This window comes from Carcharhinus amblyrhynchos, chromosome 13 (assembly GCF_965287045.1).
Source record: "Carcharhinus amblyrhynchos chromosome 13, sCarAmb.v2.hapA, whole genome shotgun sequence".
In the NCBI taxonomy this organism is placed as follows: domain Eukaryota; kingdom Metazoa; phylum Chordata; class Chondrichthyes; order Carcharhiniformes; family Carcharhinidae; genus Carcharhinus; species Carcharhinus amblyrhynchos.
The window spans coordinates 56,252,286-56,274,018 of record NC_137336.1 but is presented as its reverse complement, the minus strand read 5'-3'; the positions used below and the strand labels follow the sequence as shown (position 1 = coordinate 56,274,018).

General features: G+C 43.2%; 1 protein-coding gene across 1 annotated transcript in view; it reads left to right on the top strand.

Annotated features, from left to right (window-relative positions):
* Positions 1 to 13,493: 13,493 nt before the first annotated feature.
* LOC145351927 (semaphorin-4B-like) overlaps positions 13,494 to 21,733 on the top strand; it is a 72,453-nt gene continuing 64,213 nt past the window's right edge. The window contains exon 1 of the mRNA XM_080201716.1: positions 13,494 to 13,893. Coding sequence (XP_080057842.1) covers positions 13,773 to 13,893 — 121 coding nt within the window. The 5' untranslated portion in view covers positions 13,494 to 13,772. The remainder of the gene's footprint in view (positions 13,894 to 21,733) is intronic.

The window sequence follows — 21,733 nt, the reverse complement described above, 5'->3', positions numbered from 1 at the left end:
ATCAATGTAATCTAAAATAAACAGAATAATAAATTTCCATACTATGCAGATTTACAGTGTTCAGTGTTCATTTAACTATAAATTTCCTACATTTATTATTGTCACATGTATTCGTATACAGTGAAAAGTATTGTTTCTTGCACATTATACAGGCAAAGCATACCATTCATAGAGAAGGAAAGGAGAAAGTGCAGAATGTAGTGTTACAGTCGTAGCTAGGGTGTACTGAAAAATCAACTCAATGCGAGGTAGGTCCATTAAGAAGCCGGATGGCAGCAGCGAAGAAGTTGTTCTTGAGCCGGTTGTTATGTGTCCTTAGACTTTTGTATCTTTTTCTCCAAGGGAAGAAGGTGAAAGAGAGTATGTCTGGAGTGCATGGTGTCATTAATTGTGCTGGCTGCTTTGCCAAGGCAATGGGAAGTATAGACAGAGTCAGTGGTAGGAGGCTGGTTTGACTGATGGACCTGGCTTCACCCACGACCTTTTTAGTTTATTTCAGTCTTGTACAGAGCAGGAGCTATATCAAGCTGTGATACAATGAGAAAAATGCTTTCTACGGTGCACTGTAAAAGTTAGTGAGAGTCATACTGGACATGCCAAATTTCCTTAGTCTTCTGAAAATGTAGAGGCGTTGGTGGGCTTTCTTAACTATAGTGTCAGCATGGGGGGACTAACGCAGGTTGTTGGTGATCTGGACATTTAAAAACTTGAAGCTTTCTACTTCATCCCCATTGTCGTACCAGGCATGCCCTCCACTATGCTTCCTGAAGTCAATGACAATTCATTTTGTTGACACTGAGGGAGAGATTATTGTTGTCGCATCAGTTCACCAGATTCTCTATCTCTTTCCTCCATCTCATCATTGTTTGAGATCAGACCCACTGTGGTGGTGTCATCAGCAAACTTGAAAATTGAGTTCGAGGGGAAATTGGCCACACAATCGTAAGGAATATAGTAAGGGGCTGATAGAAATGGCCCTCGGAGCAACCAGGGTATGTATCACATTTCTGATATTGATAAAATGCTACATAAATCCAAGTCAACATTCAAATGATAATTTGTAACATAGATCTCAAACTAGCAGCTGTGACATTAAGAGACTTGATACTTCTAATTCTTATGCATTTCAATCCATTCATTGCACCTCTTCTTTCCCTCCTTTCAAGTGGACTATTTGGAAACTTTGGTTAAAATACTGACTTTGTGTTGCTCAGTAAGTGGCTAACTAGATGTGGCCTTGGTTGTGATTTTCTGATTGCACTATCATGATAATGGATCATAGCCCCAAATTACATATAGGTCTACTGAACTTTTTAAGTAAGACAAATTTTTTTTTAGAAAGGATAAATAAGCAAAGTCTGCCTGAGACTGCAAAGTAACCACTCTCTGGAATTCCTCTGTGAATTGTACTCAGTGCCAAGACAGACAATAGAATGCTGCACACTTTTTCAAACAGAGACATTTCAAAGGATGAGAAGTAATGCAAATGGATCTAAAATCTCCTGTGCAGATAACAAAAGCTGATTATCATTCTAGCAGGAAAAACACGCTGTGAGTTTGTATCCCAGATATGTTTGTTTTCTCCCCTTTCAGAACTACACAAGAAAAAGGGTTAAAAACCAATTGCAAACCCTTGGGCTGGAATTTTACTGACCCACCTGCCACAGGAATTGATGCAGGCGAGGGGCAAACCATGGAAAGGCCCATTGACTTCGGGCAGGATTTTGCGGTTTTGGGACAAGCGAGGCAGTAAAATGTCTGCCTGCTAGTCTGGTGGTCTGATGTGCTCGTAAGTGCTGTGAAGGTCACAGCTGAAGAATATCCTCTGCACCTCTGTGCTTGCAAATCAAAAGTTTCTCTGACTGAAGGAAACAAGTCAGCAAAGCCACAATCAAAAATTAAACAGAACAAATCCTTTCAGCTACCCTGCAGGACCAAGAATCTCCGAACCAAATGTTCGATTGTCAAACTCAACGCTATCTGAATCACCCCCAACTTATTGGCTGCAGTGTTTCACCATCACATTGCCACCTCACAGACAAGACAAAGACTAATTCATGAATCTTTTTTTAAAAAAAGTTTTATTTTTGGGTCTCATTTCTCATTTCTAACCTATGTATTTATGTGTGTGTGTGTATATATATATATAATATGTGTGTTCTAGAACAAAGAACATCCCAGCACGGGAAACAGGCCCTTCGGCCCAATGAGCCCGCGCCGCCGCATCTTCCCACACCTACCCCGCCCTGTGTGTATGTGAATGGAACCCCTAATGTAGCCAGATTCAGGGGAGAATAGTGTCAATTTGGTACACCAATCAGCCTAAGAGTACATCTTTGGAGTGTGGGAGGAAACTGGAGCGCCCGGAGGAAACCCACGCAACCACAGGGAGAATGCGCAAACTCCCACAGACACGGGCCCAAATCCATGTATCTGCACAGCTAGCAGTGATAGTCACTGAGCTGTTGCGGCGCCCGTCTACTGGTCCAGGATTAAGTACACACAACGACACGAAGTACTAGGCCACTCCCGGAACCTCCAAGAGCAGCCCACACACGACCCACCGTGTGCATGCCCCTCGTTTGACAACAAGGTGGACCGACCCTGTGGAATAAAAAGACAATACGTTAACATGTAATACTACATTTCCGGTGTCGTCCCGAGGCTCTGACCCTATTTAATACCCCCTACTATAACCCTCCATCCTTGCTTCGCTCATGTGTCTATCTAAGTAAACCTTAAACAAGTCCAACATGCCTGCCTCCACCACCCTACTTGGTAGCGCGTTCCATACCCCCACGACCCTCTGCGTGAAAAACCTTCCTCTCATATCCAAATTATACTTCTCCCCCCTCACCCTTAGATCATGACCTCTCGTAATTGTCCCCAATCTAGGGAAAAGCCTACCACTGTTGATTCTATCTATTCCCTTCAGTATTTTGTATACCTCTATCATATCCCCCCTTAATCTCCGTCTTTCTAAGGAGAAGAGCCCCAGTTTCTCCAACCTTTCCTCGTAACTCAGTCCTTCCATGCCAGGCAACATCCTGGTAAACCTCCTCTGCACCCTCTCCAGGGTCTCCACGTCCTTCCGGTAGTAAGGTGACCAGAACTGGACGCAATACTCCAAATGCGGTCTAACCAATGTTCTGTACAACTGAAGCATTAAACGGCAGCTCTTATACTCTACACCCCTTCCTATAAAGGCTAGCATTCCATAAGTTTTCTTCACAACCTTGTCTACCTGTGTAGACACCTTCAGAGACTTGTGCACCTGCACTCCCAGGTCCCTCTGTATCTCTATACTCTTAATCGGTCTACCTTTTATCACATAACTCCTCCCTGCATTATTTCTTCCAAAATGCATCACCTCGCATTTGTCAGGATTAAATTCCATCTGCCATCTATCTGCCCAATATACCAACCTACCTATATCCTGCTGTGTCTCCTGACAGTCCTCCTCGGTATCTGCCAATCCTTCTGTATTATCATTTTCTCTCGTTTTAGTAAGAAGTCTCACAACAAGTCTCACAAGCTTTTGGAGTGCTGTTCCTTCTTCAGGTGAGTCTCACCTGAGGAAGCAGCAGTGCTCCAAAAGCTTTTGATTCCAAATAAGCTGTCGGACTTTAACCTGGTGACGTGAGACTTCTCACTGTGCCCACCCTCACAGTCCAACGCCGGCATTTCCACATCATCGCTCATTTTAGTAACTAATAAACTCATTCTTTTTCTTTAACTCAAAAGAGCTTCATTAAATTGGGTCCTTTGAAAATATAAATACATTTGGACTGGGAAAAGGTATCTATGAGGGATGTGATCCTTTCTAAATTAATTTTGTTGTGACTAACTGATAAAGAAAGGGAACCAGTTCCTCCCTCCTCACCCTGGAGCTTAACAATTTGGGGCATTTCTTCTGGAACACAAATTGGGGGACCTCACCCTGGGACCAGTCGTAACAAATTTGGGCTTGTCTGATAGTGTTCCCACAGGAATTAGAGTGGGAAAAATAAATTGTTCCTTTGTAACCATTTATTTAAATAAACTGCAAAAATGCCTGCTTGAGTCTGTACTACTATAGAAATGTCCACAATTAATACCATGATGTGGAAATGCTGGCATCGGACTGGAGTAAGTAGAGTAAGAAGTCTCATAACATCAGCTTAAAATCTAACAGGTTTATTTGGTAGCACAAGTTTTTGGGGCATCGCTCCTTCTTCAGGTGAGTGAGGAGCTGTGTTCATAAGCAGGGCATATATAGACACAAACTTAATTTACAAGATAATGGTTAAAACGTGAGTCTTTACAGATAATCAAGTCTTAAAGGTACAAACAATGTGAGTGGAGAGAGGGTTAAGCACAGGTTAAATAGATGTGTATTGTCTCCAGCCAGTACAGTTAGTAAGATTTTGCAAGTCCAGGCAAGTCGTGGGGGTTACAGATAGTGTGACATGAACCCAAGATCCCGGTTTGCGGAACTTGGCATGATCTTCCCACTAGAGAGTGCAATAAGTGCTAAAGTGTTGGCAAAGGGGATTGAAGGAAGGTCCATACCCATTCGTCTATACCAGTGCATTTGGAACGTGACCTTGCATCAGGACCAGTAACTGTGGTAGTCATCCCCAGTTTTCATATACATGGGGTGGACCTGCTCCTCAGCAATGATTTGGTGAGATCAAAGGTAATTGCATTCCCAGTGGTCTCAGAAAAGCCCACTGGGGTCAGAGAGACTGAACAGCTGCAGGAGAAACTGCTTTACATTTTCCTTGCCTATGTGATAACACGTCAATGCCCAGATAAACTCTGTCAGAGGAAGCTGCAGCCAGATGACTCTCTGGCCTGGTTATGTGGAAAATATTTTTGGGAGTGTGGAAGATCCTAAGGAGATGATAAATGGATCTTCCTTAATAACGGCCCAACAGGCTGACCCCCCACTGTTAAAAACATTATCTCAGACTGCACATACTGAGGCTGAGGTGGAAGCAGTCTCTGATGGGACTCTGATGAGAATAATGAGGAGCTGATGAAGAAATGGAGACCTCCTCACAGATCTCCAAACAAGGAAACGACAGTGGTCTGCCAGGTTGTGGTGCCACCGAGGTATTTTTCAAAATTCATTTTACAGGATGTAAACATAACTGGTTTGTCCAGCATTTATTGTCCACCCCTAACTGCCTTCCATTTCAGAAGACATTTCAGAGTAACAACATTGCTGTGAGTTTGGTGTCACATGTAACTCAAACCAGATAAGGACAGCAGATTTCCCTCCCTAAAGGGCATTAGTGAAACAGATGGATTTTTCTGACAATGGTTTCATAGTCATCATTGGACTTTTAATTCCAGGTTTTTAATGAATTCAAATTTGAACATCTACCATAGCGGGATTTGAACCTGGGTCCCCAGGTTATGTTAGTAGTGAGGAGCTGATGAAGAAATGGAGACCTCCTCACAGATCTCCAAATGAGGAATGGATGGTGATCCACCAGGTCGTGGAGGGAAACAGAGGCCATGGAGGCACCTCCCGTTTGAAGATCTGTGAGGAGGTTTCCATTTCTTCATCAGTTCTTCATTAGGAAGACCAGACAGCTTTTGAAAAGCTGAAGATCACTTTAATATACTTACAGATCGGAACAATAACCAAGCATTTAAAATAGCCACTGATGCTATTAACACTGTGGTAGGTGCTGTCCTCCTCCGGGAAGATAAATTTGGAATAGAGAAAGCAATTGGGTATTTCTCAAGATAGCAAAATAAGCATTAGAATAGGACTCCACAGTAGAAAAGGAAACTGTGTAGTGTGTTCCCCTTTTAAGGTGGGTTATTCATGGGTCACATGACCCTCCAGGGGCCTATCAGATCACCTATTGGGTGTTGGAGGTGCAGGGAGGTGGAGGGGTCCCGGTAGGAGGGAATTCCAGTGTGAGTCCAGGGGTTGGTGGAATTGGATCTGCATTTGAATTGAGCTTGGCTGTATATAGTTTTATCTTTCCTTCAATAAATTACGTTGTGATTTAGGCCTCCTCGTTGACAAAGCTCACTCTACAATATTGGCCATGAGAATAAATCAGCCTACAGTCATTAAGTCCTCAATCTTGGGCGGGGGAATGGAAAGGGTGAGTCCTGGAAAAACCTGCAAGGAATTTTGCCAACCAAAGTTGAGTAGCCAAGCCACTATTTGGGAAAATCAATCCAATTGATCCAGAGTTTGAAAGTTGGGGCCAACACATCGAAAGACTTCAATACTTTTTCACAGCCAAAGAAATAATTTCCGAAGAAAAGCAAAAAGCTAGCTTACTCACCGTTTGCTACCCACGTACATATAACCTCATAAGAAGCCTTCTATCTCTGGGGGCAAAATCCTTTGATTAGTTAGTGTTTCTAGTAACACACTACTACAATCCCTGACCTGCCACTATTATGCAGCGATTTCACTCAGCCATTAAGAACACAGGGGAGACAGTTCCTGCTTTTGTCGCCAGGCTTCCCTGAATCATAGAATCCCTACAGTGCAGAAGGAGGCCATCTGGCACATTGAGTCTGCACCGACAGCAGCCCCACCCAGGCTTTATCCCCGCAGTCCCACACATTTACCCCGCTAAACCCTCTAACATCCACATCCCCGGTAATTTAGCATGGCCAATCACCCTAACCTGCACATCTTTGGACCAGAGCACCCAGATGAAACCCATGCAGACACTGGGAGAATGTGCAAACTCCAAACAGACGGTGACCCGAGACTGGAATTGAACCTGGGTCCCTGGAGCTCTGAGGCAGCAATACGAATCACTGCGCCACTGTGCCACCCACAGCGATACGTTACGTGATGGTTTCATATGCGGTGTTAATAGTTTGAACATTCAGTGGAAGCTGCTGGCAGAAACTGAAATATCCCTAGAGAAAGCAGTTGAATTGGCTCAAGTGTTGAGTTGTCGTGTGTCATGAAGGCCGCCTTGGAGAGCGCTTACCCAAGATGCCCATGACATTGAAGTGTTCCCCAACAGGAAGAGAACACTTTTGCCTGGTGATTGTCAAGTGGTGTTCATTCATCTGTTGTCGTAGCATCTGCATGGTCTCCCCAGTGTACCATGTACCACGCCTCTGGACATCTTTTCCCAAGAACACTTCAGTGATCACGGGCATTCGACTTCTGATCTTCGGGTAAGTGTTCTCCAAGGCGGTCTTCATGACGCACGACAACACAGAATTGCTGAGTAGAGATTGATAGTCAAGTTCCGCACACTTGAGGACGGCCTCAACTGGGATCTTGGGTTCATGTCACACTATCTGTAACCCCCATGACTTGCCTGGGCTTGCAAAATCTCACTAACTGTCCTGGCTGGAGAAAATACACATCTCTTTAACCTGTGCTTAACTCTCTCACCATTCACATTGCCTGTACCTTTAAGACTTGATTACCTGTAAAGACTCGCATTCCAACCAGTATTTTGTAAATTGGGTTTGTGTCTTTATATGCCCTGTTTGTGAACAGAACTTCCACTCACCTGATGAAGGAGCAGCACTCCGAAAGCTAGTGGCTTGTGCTACCAAACAAACCTGTTGCACTTTAACCTGGTGTTGTGAGACTTCTTACTTAAATCACAGACATGTTTGTGTTTTTCCCTTTACAGGATAACACAGGAAAAGGGTTAAAGACCAATTGCATCTTATTAGTCTCTGTATCTTATTTGGTGTCCTAGTTCTACTGGGCTCGTGATTGCTGTGAAAGTCACAGCTGAAAAACATCCATGTGCTTGCAATTAAAAAGTCTACCCTCCCTCCCTCTCTCTCTCTCTCTCTGGTTGCTGGAAGCAAAGGCACAATCAAAAGTGAAGTTGAATAAATCATTTCTGCTAACCTGCAGAACTAAAAATATCCAAACCAACTGCCCAACTGCTGAAGTCAGCACTCCTGGAATCACCCAACTTAAATCCACAACTTTTCACCATTTACTCTTCACAGATGAGCCACAGACTGATTCATAAATAATTTTTTAAACTTTTAGTTTTGGACTCACTTATCATTTCTAATCTTTGTGTATGTATGTTGTATTTTATTATTTTCTTCTTTGAGTTTCGCAACTAATAAGCTCTCTCTTGCTTTAACTCCGGAAAGCCCAGTTAAATTGGCTCCTTAAAAAGTATAAATATATTTGGACTTGGCAAAGGTATCCTTGACGGAAGGGGTCCTCTTTAAATTAGTTTCGTTGCGACCAACTGAGGGAGTGAATGAAGAAGGGGATCAGTTCATCGCTTCTCTCCTGGGAGTATGACAATTGGAGGGAATCTTGACTGGAATCATAATAAATGGAGGGACCTCACTGAGGACTGGTTCTATCATTACTAAACATTAGTAAACAAAGTTTATTTATTAGTGTCACAAGTAGGCTTACATTATTACTGCAATGATGTTATGGTGAAAATCCCCTAGTTGCCACACTAGGGCACCTGTTTGGGTACACTGGGGGAGAATTTAGCATAGCCAATGCATCTAACCCGCATGTCCCAGTTCGATTCCCAGCTTGGGCCACTGTTTGTGCGGAGTCTGCATGTTCTCGCTGTATCTGCCTGGATTTCCTTCGGGTGCTCTGGTTTCCTCCCACAGCCTGAAAGATGTGCTGGTTAGCTGCATTGGCTGTGCCAAATTCTCCCTCAGTGTACCCGAACTGGTCCCAGAGTGTGGCAACTAGAGGATTTTCACAGTAACTTCATGTGTTAATGTAAGCCTACTTGTGACACTAATAAATAAATAAATAAGTCTTTTGGACTGTGAGAAGAAACTGGAACACCCAGACAAAACCCATATAGACACAAGGAGAACATGCAGACTCTGCACAATTGCCCAAGCCAAGAATTAAACACGGGTCCCTGGGCACAGTGAGACAGCAGTGCTAAGCATGGTCAGTAATGCCATGGGCTAACAACAGTGAAAGTTTAGCCAATTGCCATGCTCCTTGTAGCTCCCCTTCTTTTTTTTTGGAGGTAAGTTTGGTTTCAGTTTCCTGCTGGCATTGTTTTCAATGTGAAGCAGAAACAGAAGCCTCCATCTGGTAACCTGGCAACTCCTGTTCCACCCGCACAGCAAGTTGTTACTCAAAACCATAGGGAGTTTGTGTGGGTGACCTATAAGAATTGAAAAGTTACTTAGCCCTCTGCCTAAAACACAATGGCTTCAAAGTGATCCCACAATGCCAATTCTGGGCATCATATCATATACATTTCTGAAGTACATATCACACACGCCGCCACATTTAATCTGGCCCATGCATGCACACACACAGACACACATAAATGCATATATTCTACATAGTGATATTAGTTGTATAAAACATATAATTCATTCATTCATTCAGAATGTATTTGATGCTTTTGAAGTAATAACTGGCCTGAGGTTATTTTCCATGAGACTCCAGCATCAGGAAAATAAAACTCAGACAGCTGGGAACACCATCTGGAACATAATAATTTGTGCTTAATAAATACTGGTGAATTCAGCACCACAAGGGAATCCTGTGCTATACAGCTGATGCAATACAAAATTTGAACCCAGTAGTACTCCACCTTAAAATCAGTAAACATGGATTGCTGTTTAAACAGTGCCTTATAATTGAGTAGCTAAAGGTGCTCTATCGCCACTTGAAAACAAATAACCACACAATTTTTTAAAATAAGGCAACATATTGCATTAAAACAGTGGATAGATTTTCAGTTTTACACTTTAAATATAACAGCTCTTAAGAATGTTATGCTCACAGGAATTGGAAGCAGTTGTCTCTTCTCAAAATCATTCACTGGAAAAACACTACTTATGCACATTACCTTTAAGCACAATGGCAATTCTTCCCAACCCAACGATTTGAAAATCATTGCTTAGGGCAGCATGGTGGCAGTGTGGTTAGCACTGCTGTCTCACAGCGCCAGGGTTCCAGATTCAATACTGGCCTTAGCCACTGTCTGTGTGGAATTTGCACTTTCTCCCTATGTGTTTTCTCTGGATGGTCTGGTTTCCTCCCACAGTCCAAAGATATGTGGGTTAGGTTGATTAGCCATGCTTAAATTGACCCTAGTGTCAGATGGATTAGTAAGGTAAATGCATCAGGTTACAGGAATAGGGCTTGGTGAGATTGTGATTGGTACAGACTTGATGGGCCAAATGGCCTCCTTCTGTACTGTAGGGATTCTATGAAAACACACTCAACGGAATGAATAAATTCTGAATGCAAGAAAAGGTAACATGAGTAGTTGTGTCTGAGGTATTGGGGGACAAACAATTTCGCTCTTACTTCAGGAAAGCTTGGCCACATCTGGTGTGATGATTCTGATGGCAGGGTTAATCTAATCTCCATAACCTTTAATTCTTTCAGGGCAAATGCAGGTGTTCAGTTGATGAGTTGGCTCTCATTTGCAGAACTATGTTTGTCAGAGCACATGCTAGGTAATAGAGAACGTGTGAATTTGCCTAGTGACATTGATTGTTATTTCCCCAACTCCCCAAACAGCCAAAATGAAGCTCTGGAGTTAGCCCATGGACAACTGTCACCCCTTTCCTTGTAATCCTTATAGTTGGCAGTTGTTGCACTAGTAGAATCAAGGATCTTGGCAGCTCATCAAGCTTCATTATCTCACCATTATTATATGCAACAGTTGACAAAGGAAGGGTTAACCTTCCCTGCTTGGAGGGAGGGATGAAAATGGCTTGGGCAGGGATTCAGTCGTTCGGTTCCCTGGCCCTTCTCCTGCTATTCCTTATGCCATCCTGCATGGCTTGGAGATTTATTGGATGAATTCCAGGTCACTATATCTGCAGGACCTCAAAACATGAGCGTTCCCTGCAGTTTATAGAGTTAAAATGTTATGTGCTGGGAATGTTGGCACAGATGAATGCTGCAAGATTTAACTACACCACTTCAGCTGAAAATGACAAACTTTGGGGAAAGCATGATACTGGCTATGGTCTAGGAGCAAGTGCTTCGCAAGTAACTGGGGGAAAAAGTAATAACAGAAAGGGGGAAAAGGAACCAAACAAATGACTTGCATTTAGAGCTTTTTACGTCTTCCTCGCATCCAATGAATTTCATATTTTAATATGGAGGATGATAGCTACCAATTGCACACACAAGGTGCCACAACCAGGAGCAAGGTGAACGTTTTAATGAAAATGTTGAGGTTAAGTTTATGTCTGGGTAACAGAAGAGCTTCCCTTTTCTTCAAATAGCATCTTTTATTTTCATCTCAATAGGCCTTGGTTTAATGGCTCATTCATTCAAAAGGTACTATGCGCAAGTCTTTCAAGGAGTGGCAATCAGCATTTGATTGCCCCATTCTGCTTCTGTTGTCTTACTTTGGACTGGAGCTCCACATTTCTTGTGCAGACTTCTGACCCTGCTGAGAAATGTGGAGCATAGCTGCTGCTGGAGTGTGTCAGTGCAGTGTGGTGTAATGTAGGAGGGTCAATGGAGGTATATTCATGCCCCCTTTTATCGCACTTAGGGAAGAAAATCTGTTGTCCTTGCCTGGTCTGGCCTACATGTGACTCCATATCCACAACTATGTGGTTGGCTCTTAAATTTCCTCAGGGATGACCAATAAATGGTGGCCCAGTCAATGACACCCACATCCCATGAATGAATATAAACAATTTTGGCATGTGCCTTTGTTTAAATGCAACTCTGCCAAGCTACAAGAGGAAGCAAGTGTGTAAGGGACTAGAATTTTGTTTTTAGCTAATCTTCACGCCCACGCTGTTTTATTCTTTGGGGAACAGTGGAGGAAGTGATGGAAAGAGCTGATTATTGTCCCATTGAACCATGTTATGAATGCTCCTTCAACGACCAACAGGTCCAGATGTTGGGCTTGAACCCGGAGCTTCTGGTTCAGAGGTAGGTGCAATGTCAGCATGCCATAAGATAGGTTGGGCCACAGTAGGAAGTTGAGGAGGCTAATCAGGGAGTTAGGTTGGCTGGGAGCAGAGGGGTTGTTGAGTGGTTGAGGGTCGTGTTGTAATTGAATGATCAGAGGATTTAGGTAGGGGATATGTGTTATTTGGTGGGTCGAGGGGAGCAGTATAGATACCCAGCAGTTAAAACTGACCATAAAACCATAAACTGTAGGAGCAGAAGTAGGTCATTCAGCTCGTCAATTGTTTTAATCCTTCTAATTTTTTCTGGATAACTATTTCGCTAAATGAGTCAGTCCCATCTGATTTAACTGGGAGTTTTGGAGTGTTCCAGGAAGTGAAACATTCTGGACAATTCCGTGCAGTCCTTGTGGTGGGGACTTCCAAGAGAGACTCTAAATCATATTTCGGAGTATGACCTTCTGGGGATAAGATAAGTGAATGCTCAAGTTTTTGGATTGGGGCTTGGGTCCTTAACCTTTTGACTCACATACCTACCAGTGGCATAAGCTGACAAAAAAATGGACAGCAGGGCAGCACGGTGGCACAGTGGTTAGCACTGCTGCCTCATAGTGTCAGGGACCTGAGTTCAATTCGGCATTGGGTGACTGTGTGGAGTTTGCATGTTCTCCCCGTGTCTGCGTGAGTTTCCTTTGGATGCTCCAGTTTCCTCTAACAATCCAAATATATGCAGATTCGGGGGAATCTGCATGTATCAAATTGCCATAGTGTGTACATTACTATAGTGGATATGCTGGGTTGTGAGGATGGAGCAAGGGGGTCAGCTTGGGTGGGATGTCCTTTGGAGGGTCAGTACAGTGCCTCCTTCTGCAGTGTAGGGACTCTGTGATTCCATGATTCAATAACGTAACATGCCAATAACATGTACTTAAATATATTAAAAAAGCAAACTATTGGCCATAGAATAAGTTTATTTATTAGTCAAAAATAAGGCTTACATTAACACTGCAATGAAGTTATTGTGAAAATCCCCTAGTTGTCACAGCCCAGCACTCATTCAGGTCAACGCACTTGAACCAGCATGTCTTTCAGAATGTGGGAAGAAACTCACACAGATACGGGGAGAATGTACAGATTCCACAAAGACAGTCACCTAAGCTAGGAATTGAACACAGGTCCCTAACACTGTGAAACAGCAGGCTGACCACTGCTACCCAGCCTGGAACTTTCACAACACCAGCTTAAAGTCCAACAGATTTGCAAAAGCCACTAGCTTTCAGAGTGCTGCTCTTTTGTCAGATAACTTACCTCAGGCTTAACTCAGACTTACCTGACAAAGGAGCAGCGCTCCTAAAGCTAGTGGCTTTTGCTATCAAATAAAACTGTTGGACTTTAACCTGACGTTGTACGACTTTTACTGTGTTTACCCCAGTCCAACACTGGCATTCCCACATCATGACTACCCAGCCTAACCAGATAGTTAGCCTGATTCTTGAAGCTACTGTCGTTGGGATCAGGTTGCAACGCAGGTTTGCCTGAGGGAGGTGCAGTTGGTTCCGGGTGGACGCCAGGATAGGCGTTCTCTCTTTATACCGTACTGTGTAGTGTTGACTGGGTGATTAACAAGACCTGGTACAATCACAGGACAGGGGAAAGTGAATGCAGGGCGCCTAGAGAGAGAGAATTACACCCAGAGCCCAAAACAGGACAATGAACAGCTCAGTTTTGGAGGGGAGGAAGCACCGAACAACTGTTGATAAATTGCAGTGACAAGTTTACAAAGTACTGACTCCTGTGTGGGTGGATGTTACGCGAAAACACCAGTTCTGTCAATACAACAGAAAGCAGGAGGGGAGGCGCTGGTTTTGGAAAACTGTGCAAGACGTTTGTTGTTTTTTTTTGTTCTTTAAAAACCTGGAAACATGACTGCTGAGGAAATCCGGCGGCTAGCGCTACTTTTGCTGGTCCCTGCCTTTTTATCGCAAAGTAAAAGCTTCGCTTTGAACCTTGGTTCAGTGCCCAGGACGACAAGCGAATTCGCTGGTGAGTGTTTTATTTTTAAACATGCGCCTCGACCACAATGCAAATTCGACCAAAGGTACTTTATCCGGAGAGGAAACTTTTCTATTTAAACTGAAGTCTGGCGAGTTCGTCATCAGAACATTGAGTTTAGTCAGCTAACCACGGCGAGACTTGTCCTTGCTATTATAGAAATTTGTGCATTTTTTATATTACTCCTGCAGGATCAGGGTTTTGGAGGAACAAGCCATGAAACGCCACATTCCGTAACATCTGCAGAGCTAAGGGGAAAGAGCAGGGGAGTGGGATAATTTGGGTAGCTTTTCCAAAGAGTTAGCACAGGCAGGATGAACAGAATAGCCGCCAGGGTGAGAGCTCGGTCAGGAAAAATGACACCCATGTGTATTTTTTGTATATTAAATACCATTGCAAAAGCCTTAGATATTAATTAAAAAATAAATACATTTGAAATTCAGGATTTTTATTCTCCTGATTTTGAACAAAAAACAAAATTTGGCTTCCTTGCATGAATGAATTTTCTCAGGGATGTTTTTGAATTCTCTCCCCGTTGCATATAAGAGAAATGCATCTGTCCAAATTATGAAAATGGCAACACCAGTGTGATAGTTTCACTTGTCACACATGTGGAGCATATACCTCAGCTAAAAGTTTTTGCTTTATCTTCTGTTTGATTTTGCACAAAAAAATGCTCATCAATGTCAATACGTCTAAAACTAAAAGGCTTCTTTTGGGATTTAGTCCTCAATATTTTTCTACAGGCACCAAGTCTTGTTATGGTCAATTAACGTCCAGTTTTGTTCCTGATCATTCGAAATGTTGGGAGATGTAGACCTAAACTTTTGCCAAATTGGGGTAAAAATGGCAGATGGGACCCAAAAGCAGACATCCCACCCCACCGCCAGAAAATCCTCTTTCATGGCAGTGGGGGAAAGCAGTGGCGAGTGAAACACAAATCTGCTGAGGTATTTGAAATTAGTTTTAAGTTCAGACAGACACTATTATCCCTGTTGCAATTGCATTACCCGCTGTGTGGGAACCATGAATTATTTGAGGAGGTACAAACATTTGTGATTATAAGATGTGTTTAATTGCCCTGATGTGAAGTTATTTGAATCCTCTTTAAAATTGAAAAAAAGTCTCCAGCATTCACTTCGAGTATAAAAATAGGCAACCAGTGCTGCATGCAGTGGGTGGCAGACTATCTGATCTCATCTTACCCATTACCCTTTTATTTTGCAATTGCAATTTTCACAAACTCCTTTGTTTATATTCCAAAGCTTTGTTATACATCGAAGTCCATTATGAATGTTTGGCAGAGTTTCAGAAGGTACAGAACCACTTAACTCAGCAGGGATCAGTGTAGATGCTTTCAGTTTTAAGAGATTACTGAAGGATTGTCTGTCTTTGATCTGATTAGTGAAATAGATGTTTGTTTTTAAGATGGATTAACCACTGAGGAGATTTACTTCTCCTGAATTTGTTTTATGAATGTGAGTTTTTTTCAGTATCAAGTTTAAGCAGGAAGGCAGAATCAGGCTATTGAGTTGGATGATCAGCTATGATCATAATGAATGGTGGAGCTGGCTCGAATTGTCTACTCCTGCTTCTATTTTCTACATTTCCATATACAACAATTTGAAAGTGTTGGAAATCTTTATCATTTGATGAAACACAATCTTACTGTCATGCCATTTTGGTGGACTTTGCAAAATGTTTTTAAAGCAGATTGCAAAACTTTATCCCACTAGAAAAATCACAGGCACAATGAGACCCCTAAAATAAATGTGCACATTTTTTACATATACAAGTGGTACTAAAACACGTCTTTTTCTTGAGAGCCGAATAGTTTTTAAAAGAAAAGCAAACAGTGGAATATATTTATGGAAGTTCTTTGACAATGTACACTTAGAAATAACACACTTAAACTTGGAATTAACAAAACCAAATTCTTGTAGGGTTATTCAGAACAGCTGGGAAGATATCAATGCAGAGTTATGAGGAGCATTTCTGAAAATCTCTGCTTAAGCCTTGCAGCTCCAACCCAGCTATCTTACTCAACATTTTGCATGACAGCATCTTGTGTGACCCGCGATAATCCTGTGTTTTCTCCCAGCTAGGCTGAGCCTTCTCATCCTCAGTAGTTCACCGTCAGAGTGTTGGAGAAATGTTGCGCCATTTGTCAGGAGAATGCTTATTTGAGAAAGGGACCAGTCAGAACCAATCTAGCAAAGAAAAAATCTGACACTGTGAATCTTGTGTCTCGGTCTATTCTGGGAATGTATGACGTTGCTACAGTTGTGAGGGCCTAACTTGTTGGGGAGATTTTGAGTGCATGCCATTTTATTATAACATTCGTTGAGATGAAAGTCATGTGGGCAATTCTGCTAAAAAATGCTAAGTGTTGAATTCGTGTAAAAACTGGAGTAAATCCCACTAGTTTTTCAGCAGGAATTTCAAATTGAATCTCCCACTCTGAGCACTACAGAGCACCTCAGCGTGAATCATGCTGAAATTCAGGGGCGGGGCCTATTCCCGCTGGAGAGGCTGGCAGCAAAGCACTCAGTGGGTCACTGCACGTGCGCTGATCTGTCAGCACCAAGATCAGCGCATGTGCAGTGGCCCCGCACTGCCAGCCTCTTGATCACTGGCCAGCCCCTCGAGCCCTTATCACTGCCCCTCAAAGCCCTCCATGGCCCAATCACTGGCCTTCCAGACATGTCCAGGTCAGCCTCGACCACCCCCCCCCCCCCCCCCCCCCCCCGCCCCCACCCCAGCTCCCTTGATATCTCCCTCCCTGTAGCCCTGATCTCCTGATATTCCACCCCTGCCACATGTAACCCCCACTTACAGTCCCAACCCCCTAATGCAGCCCCAACCCCCAGCCCCCCATCCTAACGCCCAGCCCTGATTGCTGGGCTCCCTCCCTTTGTCACTAAATCCGATTGCAGAGTGGCAGCAGGACCCTCCCCAGCCCCACCCATCTCTCCCCCAGAGGCCCCATCCTCATCAGGCCCCGTCCAATTAGGCCCTGCCACCTTGGCAGTGCCAGATGCCCAGTGGGCAGTGCCAAGGTGTCATCTTGGGCATTGCCACTTTACCCTTTTGGCAGTGCCAGGGGCCACGGAGCTGACGGCACTAGAAATCAGGCTGCCGGAGATATGCGGAGGCTGTGTCGCCCAGTGGGCAGCCTGCGAAAAGGCCTCCACTCAAGTCTCTTGGCCTGCTGCACTACAAAAGCAGAGCAGCAGCCTGGGAGAATTGCCCCCATGATCTGTACTAGCCTGTGATCGCAACTCAAATGATATAGTCACAAAATATAGTGAATAGACGCAAGACTTGACTTAAATCCATATTTTTTGGAGTGTTATCTCTCTTTTCCTTTCCTGCTAGCTTCTCCAGACTGTTCTTATCAGCATGTCTCCTTTATCAGCTCAGAGACTGGCTACTTTCTTTGGAAGATTCCACCACATTAGTCATTGTTGACTGTGAGCTCAGCTGACAGCAAGCTGGCCTTATCTCAATCTGGGCTGTCGTTACAAACGATATATGTGTTTTATTGCCGTGATTAGTACCATAGATCATGGCATATAAGTTGATCTTAGAAGTCTCCATAAATCCTACAAAAAAGGGTCAATTTATATCCTGAGATTAAAAGGCGATGTACCTTTTGAAATATGAGAAAAAAAAGAACCTCTGTAATTCAAATAAAACTAATGTGCACAGTTTATTGAATGAATTAATTCTATAAGGATACCGTAATCATGTTTTGAAAATGTCAGATTTGTTGGACTAGATCTTTCAGTCACCAGATCATTGGAGACCGAACATGCAACTTGCACGTTGGGACCCGGTGAAAGTCATGACACTCTGATTTGCATGGGAATTGCCCGGGAAGCTTGAACTTCCAATGAACAATTCCCCTGAACATTGGAATCCTCTGCGAATTTGTAGCTGAATGTTAGGAAATGTTAGACAAATTTGAACCTAGTCTAATATTTAGGTAAACACAAAACCGACAATCCACTATCTCCCTGACCACTTGACTATTCTCCCAGTCACCCAACTCAGGGACCACTCGACCATCCACCCATTCCATTTGGCATGAATAGGATCCTTGAATGTCTTGTTGAGGCCCAAACCCAAAGTTTGAACCACAGGTATAAAGCCTTCCTGGTATAACTTCAACGTGGGTGTTAATTCTTTGTGGGTGCTTCTTGATCTCATTGGTTATATGTCATCTGAACATGTTCAGCATATGATATGTAAGTGCTGGCATTGGACTGGGATGGGCACAGTTAGAAGCCTCACAACACCAAATTAAAGCCCAAAAGGTTCATTTGGAATCACGAGCTTTTGGAGTGCTGCTCCTTCACCCTCTGATGAAGGAACAGCACTCCGAAAACTCGTGATTCCAAATAAACCTGTTGGACTTCAATCTGGTGTCGTAATGGTCTTATTATGTTCAATACAATAAGCCTCATTTCTTATCTAGACCAGTGGCATCCATATGGAACACATTATTAATCCATAACTTCACCCCATCCATTGTCATAGACATGCACAAAAGCTCCTGCAGGGAACTTGATTTTTAGCATGGTTTTCCATTTGAAGATTGCCAAGGGCATTGCTATCATTCAGTTGGCCATGCAGGCTGGCACCTTTGTGAATTTCATCTTCTCGCGTCCTGTTATTTTCGCTGGAACTATTCTTGAAATTTTCCACACTACAGTTTGGCTGCAGGGTAAATTCAAAACCATGTTGCTGGTATGACATAATGGGCACTCCTTTTTGTGCTGCTGTCTGATAATGAATCACTGGAAATTCATCATTTTGCCATCGTGGTCTTTGGGGCGTCTCTTCAACAATCTGCTGCCGCAAAATAGTTTTGTTCCATAAAGCAGCTACACAAACTAACTGTTCTGGATGTTCATTTGAAGAGAGGCCTGCATGCAAACTGAAAATGTTCAGAATTATGACAGGCCTGTCACCAAACTTTGAAGAATCTTCAAATGAGTTGCAGCATGTCACTGAATTGCTGCAGTTTTATGGATTATCAGCAATCTGTACAAAGGCTAAACTAAACTGTCTACACTAAAATGCCAGTTCTTTGCTGACAATGTTGTCGTTATTCATCTGTCTCCATTGCGTTCTATCATTCTCCATTAAGAGCATTGGTAAGTTTAGGGTTAACACAAATGCCACTTCTTGGTTGACTAGATCCTTTCTTTCATAGGATCCCTTGAGTGCAAAAGGAGGCCATTCAGCCCATCGAGTCTGCACCAATAGCAATCCCACCCAGGCCCTCTCCCCATAACCTGAATATTTATCCTGCCAATCCCCTGAGACTAAGGGACAATTTGGCATGGCCAATCAATCTAACCCACACATCTTTGGACTGTGGGAGAAAACTGGAGCGCCCAGAGGAAAGCCACACAGACACAGGGAGAACATGCAAATTTCACAGACAGTTACCCGAGGCCAAAATTAAACTCAGGTCCCTGGCACCGTGAGGCAACAGTGCTAACCATTGTGCCACCATGCCTGTTTTAAGAGAGATGTTTGAGAGCCTGACTAAGAAGGGAATTGTATCAGAATTTGATGGAAGTTAGCAGAGAATCCTGTGATCAGCATATGCTTGTGATAAACTCAGATTAATACATCACTCAATAGGTGTCTGGTAAGGTATCACAGTGATTGTGCAGCATTTTTGTACTGTATCACCCGTGTTGTGTAACAGTGAAAAAATGTAACAGTACAATTACTGATCCTGCCCAAACCTGTACCTGGAAGGGCCACCAACATACATGGGTGGCATATGAGCTAATGCAGGTCTGTCACTGGTGGTTGTAATGAGGTGATACCGGAGCATAGAATGACTCACTAACCCTTTGGCTCAAACATGCTTTTTCTCCCTGTGGATTAGTACTAATGCATTAAGGCTCACAACAAGATCTGGCAACACTTACAGGAGACACTTTGAAAAGTGAGTGGAACAACCAATAGAAAATAACTAATCCAAAAGAAGCAGGTGTTTGTACAGTGGTGCATTATTCACACTGGAAATTTTCAGCCAAGTCGCACACTTGGCACTGATAGTTTCCCCTGAGACCTAGCATTAAAAAAATTATGATATTTTATCCAGATAAGTGAGTGCACTGCAACTGAATCATCTTTGTAGACCTGACCCAATGTAGAATCGCCCATCTACCTTTTCACCATAGTTCCACATGGTGTGTAAAATGGCCACAGCTCTAAACCTTTCTTTAGGTAAAATGTCATCAAAGCTCACATGGTTATGGCAAGCCACATATTAAAAAAATTTGTTCTTTCTAATCTGTTTCAATTTGTCTGTTCTGCTACATGCATTGCACACACTGGACGAGATTCTCTGGCTGCATGTTTCTCGCCAGTGGATGGCAACTGGATTCTCTGATCCAGCCACTGTCAATGGAACTTCCCGTTGAACGCATCCCACGCTGCAGGGAAACTTGAGGGCAAGAGTGCACTGCCGGTGGGACCAGAGAATCCTGCTGGTGTGAACAGCCGGAGAATTCTGACCATGGGCCATAAAACATTCAGGTCTTTTTATGGTGCACGCACAAGTTGTTTTTGTCTGTTCACCTGTCTGCTGGCTGTTGAGGTGACGTTGTCTCTCTGGGGAATGTTGTTGCTGTGATAATTGCTGCTGTTGAACATTTCATTTGTTGAGAAATGGTTAATCTCTGGGACTGATGGTTGCTCAGTTCTTTCCTCAGTTGGGGAAATCAGATCTGCTTCATTAGCTGTCTGCTGTGAAGGATCAGCTTCTTCCGTTGCACATGGATATGAGGTTGCAACGATAGGTTTGGTTATTCACTTTCACTGTGTACTATCAAGGTGACAACTTATCTACAAAGGTCTCAAGTTGCCAAGTGGGCTGACTTTTGTTGAATGTGTTAAATGTTTGAATTCTGACCAGCGCCACCTCTCAGCTCTGGCAACGATTTGATGGTTTTGTCAAAGTGGCTTTTTGGCATTTCACTTTGACCTTGTTACCATTTCTGACTTTGGTAGATTTTTAGCTTTTTGTAGTGTAGTCTGGGTGCAGCATGACATTTGTCACATGGACCACTTTCCACGCCTTCAGTGGGTGTATTTCTCCACTCTTGTCCACATGTGCTGAATCTATTCATTTTTTTGATGATCCCTTTGGCAATTTTCACAGCTGTCTCAGCCTTTCTGTTTGATTAGGCATAGTGCGGGGATGATGCATGGTGCTGGGTTTCACAATCATTTATAATGTGTCTGAATTGAGGACAATTCACACTGTCGCTCATCACAATGTCAAGAATGCCGTAACGACTAGAGTGTACTTTCCACCATCTCAGTGGCTGTCGTTGACTTATCTGATTCCCGATAGTCAGTCAACAGTGACAAGGTTATCAGTTCCAGTGAGAGTGAAGAGATCTACATCCATGGTTTGTCTGGGATGTAATGAGTGGCTCTGTAGCTTGCTTGGTTTGATATTCATCACAAGCACTGCACAGGCTGATGTGGTCCTTATTCTTTCATTGTTCGTGTTTGACCAGTAAAATGCCTCTCGTGCCTTCCTCAGATTAGACTCCTTGATGGCTTGTATGGATCAGCATCTCTTTTTCTCATCTCTTTAGGGATAATGATCCTAGTCCCTTTGTACAAAATGCCACCTTGTGCAATCCCTTCATCTCCATCTGACCAATACTCTGTTATAGCAATAGGTGTGTCCTTTATGGTTTCAGACCATCCTTTCATCAGAACTCCCCGTAGCATTTAAAGAGTTACATCTTGTATAGTTTACTTGATCTGAGCAAGACCCTTGCCTGTC